Source organism: Solanum tuberosum, unplaced genomic scaffold, assembly GCF_000226075.1.
Source record: "Solanum tuberosum cultivar DM 1-3 516 R44 unplaced genomic scaffold, SolTub_3.0 scf00072, whole genome shotgun sequence".
NCBI classification, from domain to species: domain Eukaryota; kingdom Viridiplantae; phylum Streptophyta; class Magnoliopsida; order Solanales; family Solanaceae; genus Solanum; species Solanum tuberosum.
In genome coordinates, this window is record NW_006238999.1 from 1,808,484 (window position 1) to 1,831,947 (window position 23,464).

Here is a 23,464-nt window from a genome sequence, read left to right on the forward strand (position 1 = left end):
TTGGCTAAGTTAATTAATTCAAAGTTTAGCAATTTCACTGAAACTTTCATAGACTATCTAACGTTATATTCATCAATGTAATATTTTAGTTTTACAAGTAATATGGAAAGAGGAGTTAATCGTCTTTCAAATGAGCAAGTCTTTAATTTTTAATTTATTTCTAGAAATCAAACTTTTGTTTAACGAGGCATACGTTTTTAAGGGCGTGGGGCATAGCTTTTGACATATCATCATACAAAAATATAAACTTATAGTTTCGCAAAAAAAAGTGAATGGCTATTCAAAAATTCATTTATGTTTTGCTAGAAAATATTTTTCTCCGTACCAAACATACCTAGATGGAAATTACAAAGATACGTTGTTGCATTTGCTACGAAGCTGCAGGGAAACAAAAGTAAATATTTGCTAGTTGAGTTCATTTTATATTAGTCATTTATCTCTCTTCAAAATCAACTGACTATATACTTAGTCAGGAAGATTGTTGTAAGAATGGTTAGCTTTTTTATCTGTTATCTTAGGTTTTGGGTTCGAATTTTAATAATATATTGTTTCGAATGTAAAAACAGATATTGAATGCCTGATGTGTAAAGCCTAATAAAAGGCTTTATTTTCACCAAAGGTTATAGTGAAATAGTAAATTTCTCAGTTCTTAATATATCATAGATTTGGTCTTTGGTGTTCACGTCTTGAAAAAGGATCCATTTTTTTTTTATAGAAAACCAAAGTAGGATTTTTCGACAAAAAATATATTAATGTAACCTTCATAAATCAGATATCGAACACCAAGTTTGAAATACAATAATAAAACCATCATTTATGTTTCTTGGAACCAAAGTAATCAAATAATTGAATATATACTTGATTCTAGATCATCGGTAAAACTAAAATAATTGATTCTAGATCAATATCAATAAAAAGCAATTTTCAAGGCAAGTGAATTTGAAATCTAGTTTCTAGTTTGAAAAAAGAAAAGAAAGAAAGAGTCAGAATATTCAACCAAATTATTATACATTTTTCTTGAACATTATATCATCTAATTTCAATAGACTTCATATATAAGTTGCATTACAATTGGAAAAATCTCTTGTCAAAACCTACCCTACATCAACGTTTAGAGTAATATTATCTTTATAATTATTACACTTTTAAGTAATTTAAGGAGACAATATAATTTGTACAAGGTAAAAATCAAACTAAATAAATAGAGGAATCAGAAAATACCACAATGAACAAGAAGAGATTAGTCAAATAACTCGACAAAGGACGATTTATTTCGTTTATATTCATTGAGTTTGAATTATGGATCTTTGAGTCTAATTGGATCACCCCTATTATAACCCGGTCCATACCCTCAATTTATTTCCCCTTTTTCTCATCTTCTTCTTCTTCGGGTGAGATTGAGAACAAAGGCGAAGAACCCTAATTTCTCCTCAATCGACGTCGATTCACCGTTCCTCCTTCGAATTGAGAAGGTTCCAGTATTCTCCAGCAACGGTAACAATCCTATATCGATTTTTCGTTCGAAATCGTACGATTTAGTTCTATAGACTCTTGTGTAGGTAGAATTCTATGTTTGCTTAGAATTTCTTCGTAGTTTTAGTCTTTACCGTCATCATTGATTGAATATTCTGTGATATAGGATATGTGTTGAAATGTATGTAGCTGAGAATCTGCTTCAATTTATTTAAGGAATAATTTCGTTATGGCTTAAGTTTAGATTCTAGATTATAGTAGTAATATACCATACAAAAATAATAATAATTGCAAGTAGTAAGTTATCTTTTAAATAAGAAAAAAGAAGAAGAAGTAAAGCCCAAAACAAAGGGCTGCAACCTGGCAGCAGCAAAAAGACAAAAGAAAATAAAGAGATTAGGAGTATAGGGAGTTCTGCGTGCAGCAACCAAATAGAAAAAAAAATCTGAATAGATAGAGATAGAGAAGGAGGGGAAGGGCGGAACAAGGGGCGCTGCCGCAGAGAAAGAGAAGCGCTCGTTCAAGGTAAATCTTTATTTTTCATCCTTTGCAGCCTTGCTATGATTTTTAGTCGTGGTAATCTGCATTGGGTGTTAAAAATTTAGTTACCAGAAATAAGTAAATGGTCAATAAGGTTGGTTTTGTTATTATAGTGTGAAATAATCAACGGTACGACTGTTTTTTACGTGTGATCTGAGGTATCAATTAGCTATAAATTGGCAGAATGGTGGGCTTTTTCTATAGCAAAGTTCAAATACTTTATGCAGACTTCTCTTACATAGAATAATCACATTCTAGACAATGTTATGAAGATCAACTGAATACAGCACATTCTTCTACTCATATGTGTGGGCATCATATAAGGATGATTAAAGAGTAAATTGGTAGACTTATTAAAAGTCTTGGTTAAAATAAGTGTTCGCGATCATTTTGCACTTTCACAATTAGTTATTTATGTAAGTAGACTCAATTAAGGCAATTAGAGAGGCAGCCAGGGAACCTGAGGGTTGGATACTCGAAATATTCTTCATGAATTAGTCTAAATAAGGAAATTAACTTGAGATCGATATAATGTGATTATAGATGGATCGAAGGAGGTGGTATTGATTGCTCGAGTGGCGAGTTTGGTATTTCGACACGAGTACTGTGAGTAGTAATCTTACCACAATTTGTGTTTTATAACTTTCAAGATTTATACATGGTTTATAAAGAGAATGATTTACCGAAATGTTTTGAACTTGCATATGGGACAAGTCTTTTACTTGATATGATACCGAAATAGTTGAACTCGTTTTCATAAGATATATTTATTGATACTTGAGATATGATTACCGTTATCGAAAGAGTTTAACATTTACTTGAGAAATAGTATTTTGACATATGTTTTGATTAAAGTCTTACATACTATGATTTGATAAGAACTTGCATGTCTTATACCGCTTTGAAATGTTTGTACTGATTACAAAGAAAAGTATAAATGGGAGTAAACCTTGATAAATCCCGTAGCTAACGGCAGGTTCGTTAGACCTGGTGCACCTTGTAGTTATAGATTACCGATAAAGCCTTTGCTAGTGGGAAGGTGGAACTAGCATACTGTTACTACTGATATCCCTCGACTAGGGATCTACTGATATGAATATTTAACTCCTTTATGAGGAGTTCAGTGTTATTGGTTACTTCTTAAAGGGAAGGCCACACTGATTACATGATTCATCCTTGCCCAGATATAAGATTTGATATGAAAGTGTTTCTATGAGTTTACTACTAAGTGTTTACATTGATTTTGCTTACATGAGGCAAATAAGATTGAATATTGTTACCGTTTTTGAAAAAGGCATAGATTTTATCAATTTGACTATCATACTAGCATATTTTTTGTCTTGTCCCTCATTAAAACGGTTGTGGTTAAGTGTTATTACTCACTGAGTCATCGTCTCACTCCTCACTTTATTTTACAGAGAATGCAGGTGACATGGGTAATGATTTCTTTAACTAGAGCTTACGAATTGATAATTCCTAGTGAGACCCACACTTGTTCGCGTGGACAACAAGTTATTTAGTTGTTATAAACATTTCTTCAAACTCTTAGAGTCGCTCCATAGTTGTTCCTTTTATTAGAAGTTATGAGTATTCTTTGTATTGTAAACTTTTGTCTAGTATGATACTTCTTATGTTTTGGAGTTGGAATTAGTATTTTTACTCTTCGAATAGTCTATTGATGAATACGGTGGATTATTGATGAGATTGGTTGGCTGCGTTATTGATTTCTGATACAGGTAATTTCAGGAAAGGCCCAAAAACAGAGGAAACTCTGCCCAATTTTCTGTAGAATTCTGGTTAAGGCTTGCTTTGAGATTCTTCCCCTTAGCGCCGGTCACGGTTCTAAATTGGGTTGTGACAGCAGTATGTTTAAACTCTTGGCTGTTGAATTTTTATACTCGTTTATCTACATGTTCGATAATCTGTCTGTGATTTGCTTTTGTTTAATTCGAGCTCTATTTAATCTATTTTTTTGATAAAGTAAGTGGTATTAATCTGTGTTGTTCGAACTCTTCAAAAATATTATCAGGTGTGTGTTGGATCCTTCAAAAGTAGTGCATTTTAGGAGGATCCGACACGGGTGTAGTATCGTTGTTGGAGAGTCTGAGCAACTTAGGTATTAATAACAGCATAAGGAAGATGTATGAATTACAAGATATGGCATTTGAGCTTAGGAAAAAATCTCTGGCTAACTATTACAAACTATCAAAGCCAGACCTAGTGAGTTAATAAGTCCTGAAGTTGTTCTTCGTCGACAGAAGGATGCAAGTTGGACCAAGTAAACAAATTTGCAATACACCTAGCCTTCAATCTACCAGTTCTTGATGTTTTATTTCCTTATATACTTATGTGTTCAACATTATACATGTTTGAATTATACATGTTTGAATCTGTCCCAGCTTAAGTCTAGCACATCATTTGATTGAACTGGGTAGACTACTATTTCTTGTTTAAATTCAGAAACTTGTTTGATCTAAAGCCATGATATTATGCCTGTTACCTGTTGTCAAGCTCTAATTTTACTGTTTTAGTTTTCTGCTGACTTGTAGCTACTGGTTGTCTTTCCTAAAATCTGCTCATTCTCTTCTTTTGTGTGATGTCTTGGCCTTTTGTTAATTGATTTATATTCTCTAGTCTACTCCTTAGTAATGTTAGCTTCTTTAAGAACTGATGTTGAGTTGTGGTGATTTTTTCAGGTAATTGTTAAGAAGTCCCATCGATTTGAACTTCCAAAATTCCAATGGGGAAAAATGATTTCTTGACCCCTAAGGCAATTGCCAACCGAATAAAAGCAAAGGGCCTGCAGAAGCTGCGATGGTACTGCCAAATGTGCCAAAAGCAATGTCGAGACGAAAATGGATTCAAGTGCCACTGCATGAGCGAGTCCCATCAACGTCAAATGGAAATCTTTGGTCAGAACCCTAATCGCATTGTTGGTGGCTATTCCGAGGAATTTGAGAGCTTATTCCTTGAGCATATGAAGCGTAGTCACCGCTTTAGTCGTGTTGCTGCAACTGTTGTGTACAATGAGTATATAGCTGATCGCCACCATGTCCATATGAATTCTACTGAATGGGCAACATTAACTGAGTTTGTGAAGTACTTGGGAAAAACAGGAAAGTGTAAAGTTGAAGAGACACCGAAAGGTTGGTTTATTACCTATATTGATCGAGACTCCGAAACTCTCTTCAAAGAAAAAATGAAAAACAAGAGAATTAGGGCCGACCTAGCAGATGAAGAGAAGCAGGAACGGGAGATTAAGAAGCAAAGAGAGCGTGCTGAGCAGTTGATGGGTGCGGGAAATATGGATGGTATGGAAAATATGGATGGTTCTGTGGAGTTGCATCCGATGGTCATGGAGAAATTGGAGACTGAGCAGAAGATTAAGTTAACATTAGGCTCGACATCAAAATCTGTTGTGAAAGAGAGAGCAGGAAGCTCAAAATCCGTGTTTGATGAGATAGATAATGAGAAGAGAGAAAAAGGCAAGGACAGTGGTAAGAATGGTAAACGTGAAAGTTGCCCAGTGTTGGATGAGATAATGAGAGAGGAAGAGGAACAAAAGGAGCGGAGTAATAGGAAAGATTACTGGTTATGTGTGGGGATAGTTGTGAAGGTAATGAGCAAGGCTTTGGCTGAAAAGGGTTACTATAAGCAAAAGGGTATTGTTCGCAAGGTTATTGATAAGTATGTTGGGGAGATTGAGATGATTGAAACTAAGCATGTTCTAAGGGTTGATCAGGAAGAGCTTGAGACTGTCATTCCCCAAATTGGTGGTCTTGTGAGGATCGTTAATGGTGCATATCGTGCATCAAATGCCAGACTGTTAGCAGTTGATACAAAGAACTTTAGTGCTAGAGTACAAATTGAGAAGGGAATATATGACGGGAAGGTTCTCAAGGCTATTGATTACGAAGATATATCAAAAATTGCTGAATAAACAGGGATAAAAAGGATGCTTAAGGAACTAGTATTGTTCAAGAACTTCTTCTTGCTAATGCTGGATTCTTCATAATTGTTGGTTGTCTCTAGTTTTTCGTTACTTCTTGATGTTTTCGTTTTGGTAAAGTTATCAAGTGTTGTGATGTTACCATGCTCTTATGTTGTTGATCTTTGTATTTTTGGGAACAATAATGATCTAAGTTTAGTAGAAGCTGTTCATTATTTCTTCAATATTCACTGGAATTATTAAGTGAATGTACTTTCTCAGTAGATGTTTGGTTTATTGAGAACTAACAGTGAGATTTGTAGTTTCAATGGTAAATCTGTAGTTTGTTTATATTGGAATCAAAAGTTCAATCAAGTGAGTTTGGAGATGGTGGTGTATATTGCATCTTTACCCCTATTTTGTAAATATACAGAGACTGTTTTCGGTAGTCCTTTCATTTCATCAATGTTAATAAGCTTGAGATTGCCTATGTATAATCCAATGTAATGTATACAGGTCTTACTCCTACTTCATTGTAATATACAGAGTCTATTTTCAGTAGACTTTCATCTTGAGATGCTTATGTCAAAATTAAAAGTTCAACCAAAGACGACGACGACAACAACAACAATATACAAACACCTTACCTTTACTTCACAAAGATAACAACACCAACAACATATTCAGTGAAATCCCACTAAGCGGAATCCCACTAAGCGGATCTAAGTAGGGTAGAGTATATGTAGACCTTAACACTAGAGTATACGACAACCTAACCACTACTTCGGATCTAAGTAGGGTAGAGTATATGTAGACCTTAACACTACTTCGTGGATCCAATCTGAGGAGGAGGGTAGAGTATACGACGACCTAACCACTACTTTGTGGAGGTAGAGAGACTGTTTTCAAAAGACTCTCGACTCAAGTGCATATTTCTGAAAGACACTCGACATATATAGAGTTGCTAAAAATTAAAATAAAATAATCTCGTATTTTATCCCGAGACCATCAAGACACGGACTTTAGGATATTTTCCGGGTCATGGGCCTAGTGATGTGGACCCTCATCCCAATAGGCATTAAACAGTAGTATGGCTGATTCATAATTTGAACATTGATTTTGAAGGAGGTGGTGGTTCATCCAACATAAAATTGGTTCGTTCAGCTACTTTCTACCCAACTACTATAGCGCCATTAATTGCTTACTTATACTGCTACTACTACTTATCTAGACCCATCAAAGATCTCACATTCTTCATCATTTCTCAGAAAATAGTTGTTTTTTCGTAGATCCCAAAGTTTGGGGGAGCAAAGATGAAGGTTTTGGTGGTTACACGTAGCGGCAAAGAACTCATCAAGGGTGGACTTGAACTCAATGATTCTGTATGTTTACTCATCTGGGTTTGTATTTGTTTAGTGAAATTTAGCTTAATTTTGATACATGAATGCGTATTTTATGTTTTATTTGTTTGGTATGTAGTTCTGCTTGTTGTTGTCACTGATTCTGTATGTCTTTCCATATTTCCTCATCTGGGTTTGTTTTTGTTTAGTGAAATTCAGCTTGACTGTTGCTCAATTATGCTAGATGAATGTGTATTTTAAGCAGAATAATGGTGGATTTGTTGAAAAAGATGATGTATTTAGATGTGTGGTTTTGTATTTTATTGGTTTGGTTATGTAATTCTGGTGGTTGTTGTTGTTTCAGGCTACAGTTGCTGATCTGCAGGAGGCAATTCATAAACGAAGTGAGTGGCTATTGTATTTTTTTTTTTTATTGTTATGTAATATTGGCTGTGGTATTCTGAGTCAGAGATTTGAAAGATTAAACCTTTTTAAGGATATTCAGTTGACTGTGTTATTGTGTAGGAAAATAGTAGCTTAGTTGTATTTTCGTTTTTAATAACCGTGTATCCAATGGCATACTAGGATTTTTACAGAGGGGTGTCAAAAATATGAAAAAGAAAACTTACGAAGAAATCATGGAGATTCAACACATAATATATATATTAGAAAATATAAGATCACTTATCTACAGAGTGTAATTTTTTCAGCAACCTTGGATACATGTAGCTCTGCCACTTTGTGTAGGTGGATTATTTTAGTCTGCTTTATCTCACTAGCACAGACATGGGTTACAATTCCCACCAAGGCATAGACATATGGGTAAAAATCACCTAGCATTTTTTGCCTTTGATGTGGTAAATCATAGCTTAGTTTTGCTAGTTCATACTTCATGCATCTTTCAAACAAAATAGAAGATCCTTCCCTTGGAAAGTTCCCTGATAGTTATTTCGCTCTGATGTTCCAATTTTTTTTGCTTTGCAAGAGGAAAATATCTATCATATCTGCCTTGAGGGACTTGACTAAATGAAAAGGCAGAGTAATTTGAGGAGGAAGGTGTAATAGCTTTTACCATGCATTTTGCTTAAATTGATTTGTGCATTACCAGGAACTTTTAGTGCTCTACTGATTGATCATGTCAAGGATTAATTAATTTATGGTTTCAATTTTTAAGTTGTGATTCTACTCTATTAATGATTTTTATGATTTGATTTCTTCATCAGAAATAAGAAAATTTTATCTTTGTGTGCGTGTGTCTTTGTTTTGTGTACATATATAGAGTGGTTTTGGAGATATAAAGCAAGTTGATAAGGTGTCCATGTTTTTATGTTAATTGTTTATTTTCATTGTGCTTTCTATATATATATATTATAATGACAATTTGAAAATATAGTCATCAATTTAGCTGGGATTTATAAAATGATTTTTTCATTGTACAAGTATCATAGTCAATTTTCGAACTACTTGATACTGATATCAATTCTGTATTGAAAAGTTCAACCTAAATGTGGTTCAACTTAAAATGGCATGATTGCGGTACATTTCATGATCTCCTTTAAGTTTTATGTTGTCAAGTTTTAGAACCTAACATGTGCAATAAAAGAGTAAAGGGGAGAAGCACCGTTTGACTTCATTTTAACAATTTATACTTGTTCAATTACATTGTATTGATTAGTGATAACTGATCTGATAACTATTGTAGAGCATCTAAACAATTTTCGCATAAACTCAACCGAAAGAAGAAATTCTTAGAATTAGTCCATATAGGAGGATCATAAGTTGTGTAAGAAGTGAGGATGCTGTTCTAAGCTGATTCACCTCAAAGTAGTTGGTACTCGTTACTTGATACATGTGACCCGTGGTTAAAGAGTTTGCATTAATCTAGCATCTGCAAAGGTTTGTATCAAACTGGATATTTTTATCTGCTAAATTTTTCTCAATCATGTTATGGTGCATTTCTTGCTTTAAACTGATTGTATACGATTTCGCTTTTTTAATGAATGATGAATTACGTACATGCAAGGTTTGTTTTCGCTCCATGTCAACATGTCATTCCCAGTTGTGCAGCTTACAATTAAGCATTTTCTTTATTGAATCTTTTATCATTTCTATGTCTGTGCTTTGACATTGTTATGGGATTGCTATGACATGTAATATTCAAAACATTACTGATTACTATCTAGCACTTCATGCGGTTTGAAATTGAACGCATAGTGGCACGGATTAATCCATTGGATAAATTGCGGACTGCTATTTGTCTATTGTTGATGCCAGTTTCTTATTTCTAGAAGTTGCATTATTATGAGTTTGACTTTATTAAAATATTGTTTACTTCTGATCTCAACAGCCAGAAAATTCTATCCTTCTAGACAACGACTCACTTTGCCTGTTCAACCTGGTTCAAAAGAGAGGCCAACTGTTCTTCATTACCAGAAGAGCCTAAGTGAGTATACTAAGGGGAGCACAGGCGAATTAACTGTAGTTTTCAAGGATCTGGGTCCACAAGTCAAGTATAGTACACTTTTCTTCTTTGAGTATCTGGGTCCTCTGCTACTCTATCCTATCTTTTACTACTTCCCAGTCTACAAGTATTTTGGCTACAAAGAAGAGCGTGTTATCCACCCTGTTCAGACTTATGCCTTGTATTACTGGTGTTTCCACTACTTCAAACGGATCATGGAGACCTTCTTTGTGCACCGCTTCAGCCACGCCACTTCTCCAATCGCCAATGTTTTTCGGAACTGTGCCTATTATTGGTCTTTTGGAGCTTTCATTGCTTACTTCGTGAATCATCCTCTTTATACTCCTGTTAGTGATCTCCAGATGAAGATTGGATTTGGATTTGGGATAGTTTGTCAAGTGGCAAACTTGTATTGCCATTTATTGTTGAGAAATCTTCGAAGTCCCAGTGGTAATGGAGGTTACCAAATACCCCGTGGCTTCTTGTTCAATATTGTCACCTGTGCAAATTACACAACAGAGATCTACCAGTGGTTGGGCTTCAACGTTGCTACTCAGACTGTTGCAGGCTATATCTTCATGATTGTTGCTGCTAGCATTATGACTAACTGGGCTCTTGGAAAGCATCGCCGTTTGAAGAAGGTAAACTATGGTTTGTTTGGCCACATTCTTTTTATTTTTAAAAAGGAACAAAGAAGGTTTTTACTAGTATAACCACATCATAAATTCCTTAGGATTACATGCATCCTATGATTAAATCTTCATCGAGGGTTCTTACCAGCCTTCTTTCATCAGTAGACTTCAAAATTGGATGCGTGTGATTCTATCTCGAACAGATATTATCTATTCTATTCTAGCAGCTTCTTTCTGCTGATGCACTGCACTTCACAGGGAAAAAAGGGTGACCTAAGGGTAGAAAATACAAACTTATTCTTCCCAAAACATATGAATTTGTCATCTAGAGAGAACTTAGATATATGAAACTCTTATTTTATTTTGAAAGCTCTCTACAATTTGCTTATTGTCACAGTAGACAGTTCAGAGCTCAGACTTAACACGGTCCATTTTATAGAGAATCTAACCGTATGCATGAGTACAACAGAATGGATGGCTACTGTAAATAAGTTTTCTTTTGCTCTTTTAAGTCAACTTATAAGCTACTTTGCTGAACAGTGATGCTTCTAGACAAACAGTTTAACTCCTAACTAGCAATGTATGTGCTATAAGCAAATATTTGTTTGTGCTTATCGGGATGTTTCTATCTTATTGTATCATTACTTCTGGTTCTTAACCTTGGTACCTTTTCTTCGCAGCTCTTTGATGGAAAGGAAGGAAGACCAAAGTATCCTCGACGATGGGTGATATTGCCTCCTTTCCTGTAGACCATTTCCTCGACAATGTGAGAAAGCCCGAGAGTTATTTATTTAGTTGATCATTTTCTGTGAACCTGCAACTTTTGAAGGTTTATGTTTCTCACTAAAGGAAGCAATACTCAGATTTTTCTTTTGTATTACTGTTCCATGTCTTACCTCTTATTATACCAGATGATCTGACTTTCATGATATTTGTAGTTCTCACTTCTTTGTGATGGCTTCAAGAACCATCTTTTTTTATATCTATTGTTTATGAGTTATGAAAGTGATCCTTATAATATATACCAGTCTGCAAGAAACTCACATGCATCATACAGGCAGAACCACAGAGGCGGATGTAGCCCATCTACAGTAGGTTCAATTGAACTCAGTATTGTCGACACGGAACATAGATGTGTGAAGAAATTCCCAATTTTTCATGAAGTATTTAGTTTTGCTCCCATAATCTCAAAAGTATAAGAGTATTGTCTTGAAAATTTATAGGTTGAATCCATCAAGTTTAAATCGATGTAGCTCTGCATACAGTATTTAATGTTGCAGTGCCATTTCTCTTTGTTGTCCTATTGTAAAGATCCATCAAATAATGGATCTAGATGGTAAAACAAAGGATGACAAGTATATGATGTTCAAGTCTTGATGGACAAAGTTATCTGCTACTTGTGTTGGTGGGATGAATAGAGTCATCTGGTACTTGTGTTGGTTGAAGGTTAGCAGGTATTATGTGGAATTAGTTGAGTTGCACGTAAGTTGGTCCAGACACCACGATTATATATAAATCTAGTACTGAAAGAAAATGAGCATATAAAGGTTCAACTTGTTTGATATTGAACTCCAGCCCAAAAGTGTTGGAGATGACAACTGTATTATGAGAAAAAAGTATTTGAGTCTATAAGTTGGATTGACATGTGCTAAAGTGTGCACTTGCTGTATTAAAATGCTTTAATCATAAGAAGAGAAAAAAAAAGGCAAATATCTTTTTAAGACAATCACACATGGTTTTTGCATCTTTAGAAGTCTTTACAAAAAGCTGGAATGACTATGGAATATGACCCCCACACTATACTTTTCTTTTACTAATTTATAGAAGGATGGTGTTAGGTAGCCATATGGCCTCAAATAGGAGGGGCCTTAGCTATAGATCCTCCTTGTTTGTAGAAATATCCGAGACTCGAACCAGCTTGTGTATACTTGGACTATTTTAAACCTTGATCGGAACATGACTTCATCAACAACTAATCATAGGTTTGGGTTGACCTCCTTGCAAATTTGTGTGCATTCAACGGTGTGACTTAATAGTTAATGGAGCAGGTTGTGAATCATGACTCAAGTTCAAATTTTGGTGAAGGACTTAAGTGATTTCAGTACTTGTACTGATAAAATGTAGCAGATATCCGATGAAATTAGTTAAGACGTTCAAAAGTTGACCGGAAACCAATGCTATATAAAAATAAATCTGGTCTAGCAGATTTGTGTGCATTCAATGTTGTGACTTAATAGTTAATGAAGCATGTTGTGAATCATGAGCTCTCAAGTTTAAATTTCGGTGAAGGACTTAAGTGATTTCAGTACTTATACTTATAAGAAGTAGATGAAATTAGTTAAAATGTTCGAAAGCCGACCGGACACAATGTTATATAAAAATAATTTGACCCATAAATCTTGGTGCTGGCCCCCACTCTCTCTTTGTTAAACTAACTTTCCAACTAATGAGTCTATGACTTGTGTACTTAATAAAATGAAATCAGATTTTGTAGACACTAAAAAGATTTTCAAGATCCAATATCCATTTATGATATTAAATTGAGATTTGATATGATTAGAATCAACCCAAACATGAACAATGATAGACAGATCAAAGATTTACGTAGATTTTATGCATTTGCCTCAATAGAATTCGAAGCTACCAAGACACTAATACGATTGTTTAACTATCAACTCTGGATTATCTTTGACATTTGAAGGCTAATTTTGTTAATCACGTAAGGTACATTGAGGGAATATAATATATGTATAAATTATTTTGTTAACTAAGTACAATAATAATAATAAATTTTGTATAATCTCTTAACTGAGATCCAAAAGAAAAACAGGTACACAACCTTATTCTTACCTAATGATTGTAGATAAATTATTTTCGATTGATCCTGTCTCGAGTAAAATGTAATTAAAATTTTAAAAAATAACTTTTTTTCTTTCTAAAAAGCAAAAAAAGAGAGAAAAAGCGAAATAAGTGGGACCAGTAGGGACCACTTAATGAAACAAAATGATAACCCCTCACGATGTATCATTAGCATCCGTTTGATCAATTCTGTTATTCAATCCAACGGTTGATATTTATTCTCCATTTTCAATATAACCCTTCCAATTTTTCTTCTATTTTCTCCAATAAGGAATACACACACAAAAAAAAAAAAAAAAAAAAAAAAAAAACAGCACCCCTCCAATTCCAAATCTCCCAAAGGTACATTTCTTTTTTTGTTATATTTCATGATTCAATCTATTAATTTGTTTGTGTTGTGAAATTGGATTTAAGATTTTGAGTTTACGAGTTCTGGTAAATGATTTATATGTATGAATATGTTGTTGGTGGGAGGTGATAGGTATTCGTGGAGTAATCTAGGTGGCATACACATCATAATTATAAAAGAAAATGTATAGGTAGGTGCACATGTTTCAAATCGGATTATGTAGACGCAGTCTTACCTTGCATTTCTACGATATGTTGTTTTCCACAATATGAATCTGTGACAGCAAAATCCGAAAACTTTTTTCATGTGTTTGATTTGCATCTGATTTATGTGAATCATGAGTTGTGTAAGTAGCTAGATCGATGAATATGAATAAATTGTAATTTGATGAATATAACTACTTATGTTTAATTGATTTGTTGCTAGTAACTTTTAGGGGATTTTGATATTTGATAATTTGTTCTAGGTCAATTGCTATTTAGAAATGTTGATTATAGGTTAAGAAATGGACATTAATTAGTCTAACTCAACCGCAAAATCTAGTTCATGAGATGAGGATTGTACGATCATATTTGGAGATCAATGTGGGAATTTTAACACCCTGCACACCCGAGCCTGTCAATTATAGCGTAGACAACATCATCAGATAAACCAAACACTAGGATGAGCCTGACGTTGATGCCATGTTAAGAAATGGAGTTTGGACCTAATTCAACCTCGAAAGTTAATTCATGAGGCATAGATTGCCTAAAGCTATATAAGGAGACCAATTTCCCATCCTACAATCGATGTGGAACTTCTAACGTTATGTCTTTGAAGCTGTGTATTTTTACTAAAGATTCAGTTTTCGATGTAGGAAGTAACATAAGATGGCAGAAGGCGAGGATATTCAACCACTCGTTTGTGACAATGGAACAGGAATGGTCAAGGTAAGCTGAAAATTGTATATATAGAACAGAGTTAATGCTGCAGGATGTTTCTCTGACTCTTGAGGATGTTTGTTGTATCTGTTTCGGATCCTCCAAGAATGCACTACTTTTGGAGGATCCGATATGCTGCACCTGTCCACATTTTTGAAGAGTCTGGGGAACATAGATTTGATGATAGTTATAAAGTTAAGTAGAGTCTGATGATGTTTCAATATCTAGGCTGGGTTTGCGGGAGATGATGCTCCACGAGCTGTATTCCCTAGTATTGTTGGTCGTCCGCGTCATACTGGTGTGATGGTTGGTATGGGTCAAAAAGATGCTTATGTAGGAGATGAAGCTCAATCAAAGCGAGGTATCTTAACGTTGAAGTACCCGATTGAGCATGGTATTGTCAGCAATTGGGATGATATGGAGAAGATATGGCATCATACTTTCTATAACGAGCTTCGTGTTGCACCAGAGGAGCATCCTGTCCTCCTAACTGAAGCACCTCTTAATCCGAAAGCTAATCGTGAAAAAATGACACAGATTATGTTTGAGACTTTTAATACTCCAGCTATGTATGTTGCTATACAAGCTGTTCTTTCGCTGTATGCCAGTGGTCGTACCACCGGTAAGCAAATCTTCATTCATTTATGTCTGATGCATGGTGAATAGCCTCGAGGGAGGGGAGGGGAGGGGTAAGGTATGTGTACACTCTACTCTACTCTGCCCTATGGCGCTAATTCATTAAGGTTTATACAGGTATTGTGTTGGACTCTGGTGATGGTGTCAGCCACACTGTCCCAATTTATGAGGGATATGCCCTCCCACATGCCATTCTTCGTCTCGACTTGGCAGGTCGTGACCTCACTGATCATTTGATGAAGATCCTCACTGAGCGTGGTTACTCATTCACCACCACAGCTGAGAGAGAAATCGTCAGGGACGTGAAAGAAAAACTCTCTTACATAGCCTTAGACTTTGAACAAGAACTCGAGACTTCAAAGACCAGCTCTTCTGTTGAGAAGAGCTATGAGCTTCCCGATGGTCAAGTCATTACCATCGGTGCTGAACGATTCCGTTGCCCTGAGGTCCTATTCCAACCTTCACTGATAGGAATGGAAGCAGCTGGAATCCACGAGACCACATACAACTCGATCATGAAGTGTGACGTTGATATCAGAAAGGACCTCTACGGTAACATTGTTCTTAGTGGTGGTACTACCATGTTCCCCGGTATTGCCGATAGAATGAGCAAAGAACTTACTGCATTGGCTCCAAGCAGCATGAAGATTAAGGTTGTTGCACCACCAGAAAGGAAATATAGTGTCTGGATTGGAGGTTCTATTTTGGCTTCCCTCAGCACCTTCCAGCAGGTTTGCATCTATCTTTGTTTCATATTCCATCCGTTCACTTTTACTCGTCATGTTTCCCTTCACGAGAGTCAGTTTGACTAATTTCCAAACCTAAACTGAATTAGATCACTTCAATACTATAAGTTGGTCAAAGTCCATACAATTTGACTCTCGAGTATGACAAGTAAAAATGAACAGAACGAGTACTATGATAACATGGTTTAGTGAGGATTCATATCAGGTCGACTCCGACTTATTTAGCTCTGCCTCTAGTTGTAAGGTTCATACAGTTTCTGATGGAGTTTTCTATTTTGTCTGCAGATGTGGATTGCAAAGGCGGAGTACGATGAATCAGGTCCGTCCATCGTCCACAGAAAATGCTTCTGATTTTCCAAAAACAACAACATTGATGAAAGGAATGCAGCTTGTGATATTGTATTCTGTGTTTGTTTTTCTGTATTTTTGTTAATGTTCTCATTTTCTATTGAAAACCTTCAGAGGGCAAAGAGTTTTGGTTGTTTGATGATCTTAATTCATTTATATATATATTCAATTACTCCCTCCGTCCCATTTTATATGATGTACTTTGATTTGGCACAAACTTTAAGAAAAATGGAAAGACAATTACAAATGTTCCGAAAATGCCCTTATTAATAAGTCTAAATTGTTAAATAAAAAAAATATTATATCTGACTTTGAATAGAAAAGTTTATGAACTTTTTCTCTCTCATAAGTTAATGTCACATCAGTCATTAAATTAAATCCAAAAGAATCCAATATATTTATTTCTCTCTCTTCTTTCTTCTCCACTCTCCATTCTCCATTATCTCTTCCTTAATCTTTCAATGAAGAAGAAAGACTCCAAAATGATTGAGTTTTTGCCATTGCAGTAAAAGTAATTTTTTTTCATGATTTTAATTATAGTTTCGAAAAATTGATAACATAAAAAAAAAATGCGGGAAAAGATTAAAATTTTCAGTTTCTAGCGCCAATTTTTTTGCCAAATTTTAAAATATTAGCTAATGGACTCCATATAAGTAGAGATACTTCGTCTTTAATTTTTCAACTCTTCCTTCTTACAGTTTTTCCAATCAGTGATCTTAAAATGAGTGTTGAATTTTCAGAAGACCCAATTACCACAAAAAAGCGATTGAATCTGAACGACCGTCGAGCAATTGCGGAGTGGCTTTTGAAAGAAAGTAAGAATGGAAAACTTAAACATGGTTCTGTAAAGGAAGCAAGTATTTTGTTCAACACATCAAGAAGTACCATTGATCGTATTTGGAGACAAGCTAGATTATGTGTTGCTAATGGTGACATGTTAAATGTTTCTACTAATCTTGCAGGCAGAGTTGGGAGAAAACGCATACAAGTCGATATCAACCAATTCAAAGAAATTCCACTATGTCGTCGAACAAATATTCGATCTCTTTCTTTTGCAATAAATATGGCAAAATCAACAGTTTTTCGACGTGTGAAAGAAGGTGCAATTAGGCCACACACCAACGCCATCAAACCGCATTTGACCGAAGAAAACAAAAAGGCGAGACTTCGATTTTGCCTCTCAATGATTGATCAGAGTACACTTCACTCAAATCCCATGTTTATAGACATGTTTAATTATATCCATATCGATGAAAAATGGTTTTACTTATCAAAAAAATCTGAAAGGTATTATCTTCTTCCCGAAGAAGAAGAGTCTAATCCGTATCGTTCTTGCAAAAGTAAAACTTTTATCACAAAAGTTATGTTTATGGCAGCTGTTGCACGTCCTAGATTTGACGTTAATGGAGATGAGTTATTTTCGGGAAAAATAGGAATTTTTCCGTTTGTAGTTAAGGAACCAGCCAAACGGAATAGCAAAAATCGAACAACAGGAACTATCGAAACAAAATCGATTTTATCGGTGACTAAAGATATCACAAGAGCTTGTTTGATAGAGAAAGTTCTTCCAGCCATTCGATCAAAATGGCCAGCTTCAACGTCAAGTGCACCCATTTTCATCCAACAAGATAATGCAAGACCACATATTGGTGTTAATGATTTGGAATTCATGGAAGCCGCTCAACGAGATGGATTTGATATTAAGTTATGCTTTCAACCCCCTAATAGTCCTGATCTTAACGTTTTGGACCTTGAATTTTTTAGAGCAATTCAATCTCTTCAATATCAAAATGCTCCTTCAAATGTTGATGAATTAGTGGAGGTTGTTGAAAAATCATTCAATGAAATGAAAATAGAACGACTCAATCATGTATTTTTGACTTTGCAATGTTGTATGAATGAGGTGATGAAAGATAGTGGTGGCAATAACTACAAAGTGCCTCATATGAACAAAGAAAGACTCGAAAGAGAAAATAATCTCCCACTTCAAGTTCGTTGTGATGTTGATGTTGTTAATCAAGCTTTAACTCTACTTCAACAGTGATGAGATTACAAGTATTAAAACAACTTGTGTTTTTGTACATTTTGATATTTATATTAGAACTTTGCAAATTTAATTTAATTTTTGGATAGTTTAATGTTTATGTTAAAATCTTGCAAAGTGTAATTTACTTTTGGAATAGTTTAAAGTTTTTGTTGGGACATTGTAAATTCAACATGTTGAAGTAAAATTTTCATTTTGGTAAATGTAAGAAAATTTTACTTCTTGAAGTTTATATTTGAAAATTTTCATTTTATTTTTATTGTAAATCTTAACTACAGAAAAAAGAAGAAACATTCATCAATTTTTTTTTTAAGTGAGGACAACTTTTGATTGTACATTCTTTAATTTTTTAAAATAAAAATAAAATTACATTCACATACGGAGTACTTCACAATTCTATAAATAGTGTAAAAGAAAAAAATAATATGATAAAATGGTGAAAAGACAGAATGAGTTATGACAAATATTGAAAAAAGTGTAAAAGCATTGTTGACTATTAGCAAAAAGAGAAAAGTAGTTGTACTTTTTACTACATTTTAATAATTTTTTCTTTAAATTAAAAGAGTGTCACTATTGAAATAATGAGATTCAAGAAGGGTAAAATAGGGATAATGTCATTAAATATTTACCAAATAAGGAAATGTGTCATTCTTTTTGGGACTGACCAAAAAGGAAAGTGAGTCATATAAATTGGGACAGAGGGAGTAGTAAGTTTCATTTGTTCCGTATTACTTGTTCACTTTACTCTGCAGAGAAGTTTGTCGTACTCTCACTTCTTTAACGTATACTAGCTGGTCTACAAAAGTATGAACGCTTGACAATGCTCGTGAATGTAGAGATGAGGATAGAATTTGTCATAAAGTTGAGATTATTTCGTTTCCTTCGACGGTCCATTTTCTCCTAAACTAGAAGAGTATTGTTGATATTTACTCGTTTTTTTTATCCCTCTTTAGGATCTCCCAAACTTTTTAAGGAGATCGAAAAATTAAGGAGAGTGGAAGAATATATAGAAAAGGAAAAACAAATTGTCCTCAAAACAAAACGACAAAGATAATTGTTTTGAGCAGTCCGATGCATTAAGCTTACGCTATGTCGTCGGATTTAGGGACCACACCACCTAATATCTTGAACATATATACTCTTCTTTGCTCATTTTTCTATTTACAAACCTACAACTTGCTTCTAAGTTTTCAACGTCCCATACAAACTTTTTCAACTATAGAAGCAATATTTATGATACTTATTTTCTTGGATGATATAATTAATTACATATTTATTTTAAAAGTAATCTATAACTAGAAGAAAATGATATATCAGTCAACAAAAATGAGATAAACTGCCCCGCCCTGCCGACTTTTTATATACGCATAATACATAAATGTGCCCTTCAACTTGACTTTATTTCATATTTATACCCTTCGACTTTGGGTATGCATAAAAAACACTTTAATTTGTACAAAGTTGAACAAGTAGACACATAAGTCCTACGTGACATAATACACATAGGACACCACGTAGGATGAAAATTGTCATGTAGGATGTCACATAAGACGTGTCTATTTGTTCAATTGTATACAAGTTTAAGTGTCTACTTGTGCACACCCAAAGTTGCAAGACATAAATGTGAGTTGATGTGAAACAAACCCGATTTCCAACACAAGCACTGATATATATTATAATCATTGAATACGAGTTACAACTTAGAATCTAATCAGCAACAAAGGTAATGGCAACATTAACTAAGGAGATAATACATAGTAAAAAGGTAATCAGAAGTGGAAGAGATACTAGAACCGAGAATGGAGATGAGAGATATAACTGACAGCCGAAGCTTTGACATAATTTTCATAACCGTTCTTCTAACTCCTAGTCCTTTTTAACAAATGGTTATTGGGCCTGGATCCCTAATAAAAGTCTCTAATAGCCCATAGGCCCTCACAGAGTCAACTTGATTCATAACATGATATCAAGTTAAAAGGAAATATTTATGTATTATACCTTTTATATAAAAGTTTTTGAACCTGCATCGTACCCGCAAATGCTATATCCCGCCCTGCCCCATTGCCATCCCTGCTCTCACCTCCACAATTGAATAAAATTTAGGAAAAATTGAAAATTTTAATTTAGGAAAAATTGAAAAATCCCAAGGACCATTTAATTTGCATGCTTCAAATATGGATCTAAATGTAACAAACACCAACTACTTTTGGGTGATCTAGCTAGCTATATGATAGATCTAACAAATAAAAAGATAATTAATTTTAAAAGCTCTTACATGTAAAAATTTATCTACATGCATGTTAGAAAAGAAATTTTGTTCTTCCCCAACCAAACTGTCTCTAAATTTTGATCCAAACTCGTTACATTCAGCTCACCAAAGACATGACCCTTGATTGACATATATATAGGTAGTTGTGCATTTTTCTTTTTCATACCTCTTGTATTAGTATTATTCTCGTATTTCCTTATTATTAGATAGATAGATGTATTTATGCATACCTTGACAGTCTCTCTATCTGCACAGGGTAGGAATACAGATGACCAGACCCCACTTGTAAGATTATATTGTTCGTGGTTGACTGCTAGGCTTTCAACAAGTCGAAGAAGTGGTGATAATGAGGTTACTTTCAATCATTGGAAGGGTTCTATTTGGTTCCTTCTTCATTGTTTCCGCTTGTCTAAGGTACATCGTCTCATCTTTTCATCATCATGTTTGATTCAAATTTCATTTTTGATATTAAATGAAATATTTCTGTCAATTGTTGTGGAAGGTTGAACGAATTTACGATGAATAAGGAACTTATTGGGAAGGAATACGTTGCCAAGATGTCTCGTCCCCTGAATCTTCTAGTGAGACCACACGTTTCAACGAGTACTAGAATTGCAGTTGTAATGTATTGTACTGTTAGTTTAAATACGATGTTTGCTAGCTCTGATTGTTACATATATTTGATTGATCAATTTTACATTTTGTTTCTTCAGGTTGGTATATTCACATTTTATTTTTCAGTTTATAAAATATTTGGTGGCTGTCTACTAATATTTAACCATATCGTCGTATCTATTATTCCCCTGGTAAGACTATGATATTGATCACATGAATTTGTTTTCCGAGTTAATAATCTAATGAATATTACTCGCATGCAGGGGATTTATTTGCTACTGGAAATTCCAGTTTTCTGTGGTTTCTATCACTATAAAGTCGGAGAACCGGAATTCATGTTTCTTTTCCAAGACTTTGTGCAGGTTGATAACTACTTTTTTTTTTTTTTTTTCCATAACATGAAGATTGAGTAACTAAAGTTGTGTCTTTTTTTGTACAGAATGTGTCATTATTTGGTGCATTGTTATTTTTCATGGATATGAATTTAATTAAAATGAAACAAGACGTAATGGCTCGTAAGGAGAAGAGATTAAGAGAAATGAACAAACGAGTCGATGAAGAAACACTAACTATCGTTGTTGCTTATTCTCAGGTGAGTAGTTGTAATTTAAGGTGTTTTGGATTCCCCCCCTCGCTCTTATATTGTTTGTTTTGGTTTAGGAATCAATTATGTCTCAACAAAACATAATGAGGGAGATCCTTAGTTGGTTGCCTGTGAAGTCTCTTTTGCGATTCAAATGTGTATCAAAATCTTGGAGAAATAATGTTGATATGAAGGCACCTCACACTTTGAAGAAAAGGTTTGGTTCTCGTTTTAGGGATACATTGTCATTTGTACATGGAGCATTTCATTGGATTCCTTGTTGTTTTGGTGTTGCTTCATTCAATATTTCAAATGAGGTATGTACAGAGATACCGTTGTCAGAGCAAATGTACTCTTATCTTTCACTTTCTACCACGGAGAACAATCATGTTTCAGTATTAGATGGAATGCTTTGCTTTTCTTCGGCTTGTAAGGTTGGTGGGGAGGAAACTTTTATGTTGTGGGCAATGAAAGACTACGGTGTCAAGGAATCTTGGACTCAAATATTTAAAATAAATATTTCGCATATTCGGTTCGTCAAACCTATTTATAGGTTTGCAGATGGTGATGTACTATTTCATTGCCGCGATTACATGCATGATTTATTAAGCACATCCAAAGGACGGTTTTCTCATCCATTAATTCAACATCAAGACATGGTTGAAGTAATTACTTTCAACGAGAGTTTGATCTCTCCAAAATTACTTATTTAATATTTGACATAAAGTTCAAGGTGTTCATTGAAGTTATGGGAAATTGGGAGTCCACATAGAAAGGAGTTGGATTCGAATTTTGAATTTTCAAATGATTCTAGTAGTAGTATTCATATATATTGTTGTCTAGATTTATTCCTTAATAGGTACCTTAGCTTGTTAATGAATATTGAATATGTTACATATTTCTAATTGACAATTAAATGTCATGGTCAATTTTCTTCTTTTCATGAGAATTGAAACATATTATTGTCTTGTTATAGATGACCTAATTCTTGTTGTAGGTTGTCATATATTTGACTTTTATGTTGGTTATGGGTATATAAAGCAAAGATAATTATTTGATTTTTCATAATTAATTAATTGAAAAAGTTTTTTTTTTCCACTCGAAAACTAAAACATCAAAAATATATATAAAAATGAGAATTCAACTTTACACTTAGTAATTTCCCACTTTAATAATATAGTCTTTGGGCAAAATCCATGTGGATTAATAAAAGAATATTTTAAATGGTACAAAGTGAATTAGTATTTTGCAAAAGTTATAAAAAAATATAATTTGAATGCATAAGTATATCTTCCTTTGGAGGTATAGTAAATTACTATAAATTTCATGGTGTACATCAATAAAAATCATCATCCTACATTATTCAAAGTGGGAAGCATCTATCTTTAAAGTTAGATTACAACTTTACCCTTATACTTAATCAAAATTTAATAAATACAACATCTAATCTAATTAAATAATAATAAAAATGTATTATTCCTTCAAAATTAATATACATAAATGTAAAATCACTAAATTATCCACACAAAAAAGAGAGGGCACTCTTTGGCATTCATATTCCAATTAAAAGATAATGATACTTATTATTTTTTCAGACAAATTAATGAAATGTTACGAAAATTTATGGGGTGAGAACTGAGGTGAATGTATCCATAATAAAAAAATAATTTACAAAAAAATACATATCTTGAATATGTGAGGATAGTTTTATCATAAAAAAA

General features: G+C 34.0%; 4 protein-coding genes across 8 annotated transcripts; all 4 read left to right on the forward strand.

The window, feature by feature from the left end:
• The first annotated feature begins 1,348 nt into the window (after nucleotides 1-1,348).
• Nucleotides 1,349-6,327, forward strand: LOC102581056 (DNA/RNA-binding protein KIN17). 3 transcript variants are annotated; one of them, XM_006345896.2, is made up of 4 exons: nucleotides 1,349-1,494; nucleotides 2,557-2,619; nucleotides 3,750-3,876; nucleotides 4,710-6,327. In XM_006345896.2, the coding sequence occupies exon 4, from the start codon at nucleotides 4,754-4,756 to the stop codon at nucleotides 5,951-5,953; it is 1,200 nt and encodes a 399-aa protein (XP_006345958.1). In that variant the 5' UTR covers nucleotides 1,349-1,494; nucleotides 2,557-2,619; nucleotides 3,750-3,876; nucleotides 4,710-4,753; the 3' UTR covers nucleotides 5,954-6,327. The 3 variants fall into 3 exon arrangements, with proteins under 3 accessions (XP_006345958.1, XP_006345957.1, XP_006345959.1); XM_006345895.2 differs by lacking the exon at nucleotides 2,557-2,619; XM_006345897.2 differs by lacking the exons at nucleotides 2,557-2,619; nucleotides 3,750-3,876.
• A 681-nt stretch (nucleotides 6,328-7,008) lies between these two features.
• On the forward strand, nucleotides 7,009-11,394 carry LOC102581846 (very-long-chain enoyl-CoA reductase). Of its 2 annotated transcripts, XM_006345898.2 has the most exons (5): nucleotides 7,009-7,095; nucleotides 7,231-7,323; nucleotides 7,646-7,685; nucleotides 9,629-10,383; nucleotides 11,055-11,394. In XM_006345898.2, exons 2-5 carry the CDS (start codon nucleotides 7,255-7,257, stop codon nucleotides 11,121-11,123), a joined length of 933 nt encoding a protein of 310 aa, XP_006345960.1. In that variant the 5' UTR covers nucleotides 7,009-7,095; nucleotides 7,231-7,254; the 3' UTR covers nucleotides 11,124-11,394. The 2 variants fall into 2 exon arrangements, with proteins under 2 accessions (XP_006345960.1, XP_015163576.1); XM_015308090.1 differs by having other exon boundaries at nucleotides 7,046-7,323.
• A 2,158-nt stretch (nucleotides 11,395-13,552) lies between these two features.
• Nucleotides 13,553-16,391, forward strand: LOC102582178 (actin-58). Of its 2 annotated transcripts, XM_006345899.2 has the most exons (5): nucleotides 13,553-13,575; nucleotides 14,439-14,511; nucleotides 14,731-15,124; nucleotides 15,256-15,869; nucleotides 16,170-16,390. In XM_006345899.2, exons 2-5 carry the CDS (start codon nucleotides 14,452-14,454, stop codon nucleotides 16,233-16,235), a joined length of 1,134 nt encoding a protein of 377 aa, XP_006345961.1. In that variant the 5' UTR covers nucleotides 13,553-13,575; nucleotides 14,439-14,451; the 3' UTR covers nucleotides 16,236-16,390. The 2 variants fall into 2 exon arrangements, with proteins under 2 accessions (XP_006345961.1, XP_015163577.1); XM_015308091.1 differs by lacking the exon at nucleotides 13,553-13,575 and having other exon boundaries at nucleotides 14,446-14,511; nucleotides 16,170-16,391.
• A 470-nt stretch (nucleotides 16,392-16,861) lies between these two features.
• LOC107060310 (uncharacterized) lies at nucleotides 16,862-18,276 on the forward strand. The gene is made up of 2 exons (XM_015308039.1): nucleotides 16,862-17,047; nucleotides 17,195-18,276. The coding sequence occupies exons 1-2, from the start codon at nucleotides 16,954-16,956 to the stop codon at nucleotides 18,274-18,276; spliced, it is 1,176 nt and encodes a 391-aa protein (XP_015163525.1). The 5' UTR covers nucleotides 16,862-16,953.
• Nucleotides 18,277-23,464: the final 5,188 nt, after the last annotated feature.

Coding starts and splice junctions, on each gene's coding strand:
- LOC102581846 (XM_006345898.2), top strand. CDS start 7,255: ATGAAGGTTTTGGTGGTTACACGTAGCGGCAAAGAACTCATCAAGGGT. Junction 7,324..7,645: donor GACTTGAACTCAATGATTCT/GTATGTTTACTC, acceptor TTGTTGTTTCAG/GCTACAGTTGCTGATCTGCA. Junction 10,384..11,054: donor AGCATCGCCGTTTGAAGAAG/GTAAACTATGGT, acceptor TTTTCTTCGCAG/CTCTTTGATGGAAAGGAAGG.
- LOC107060310 (XM_015308039.1), top strand. CDS start 16,954: ATGAGTGTTGAATTTTCAGAAGACCCAATTACCACAAAAAAGCGATTG. Junction 17,048..17,194: donor GGAGTGGCTTTTGAAAGAAA/GTAAGAATGGAA, acceptor CTAATCTTGCAG/GCAGAGTTGGGAGAAAACGC.
- LOC102582178 (XM_006345899.2), top strand. CDS start 14,452: ATGGCAGAAGGCGAGGATATTCAACCACTCGTTTGTGACAATGGAACA. Junction 14,512..14,730: donor ATGGAACAGGAATGGTCAAG/GTAAGCTGAAAA, acceptor TTCAATATCTAG/GCTGGGTTTGCGGGAGATGA. Junction 15,125..15,255: donor TGCCAGTGGTCGTACCACCG/GTAAGCAAATCT, acceptor AGGTTTATACAG/GTATTGTGTTGGACTCTGGT.
- LOC102581056 (XM_006345896.2), top strand. CDS start 4,754: ATGGGGAAAAATGATTTCTTGACCCCTAAGGCAATTGCCAACCGAATA.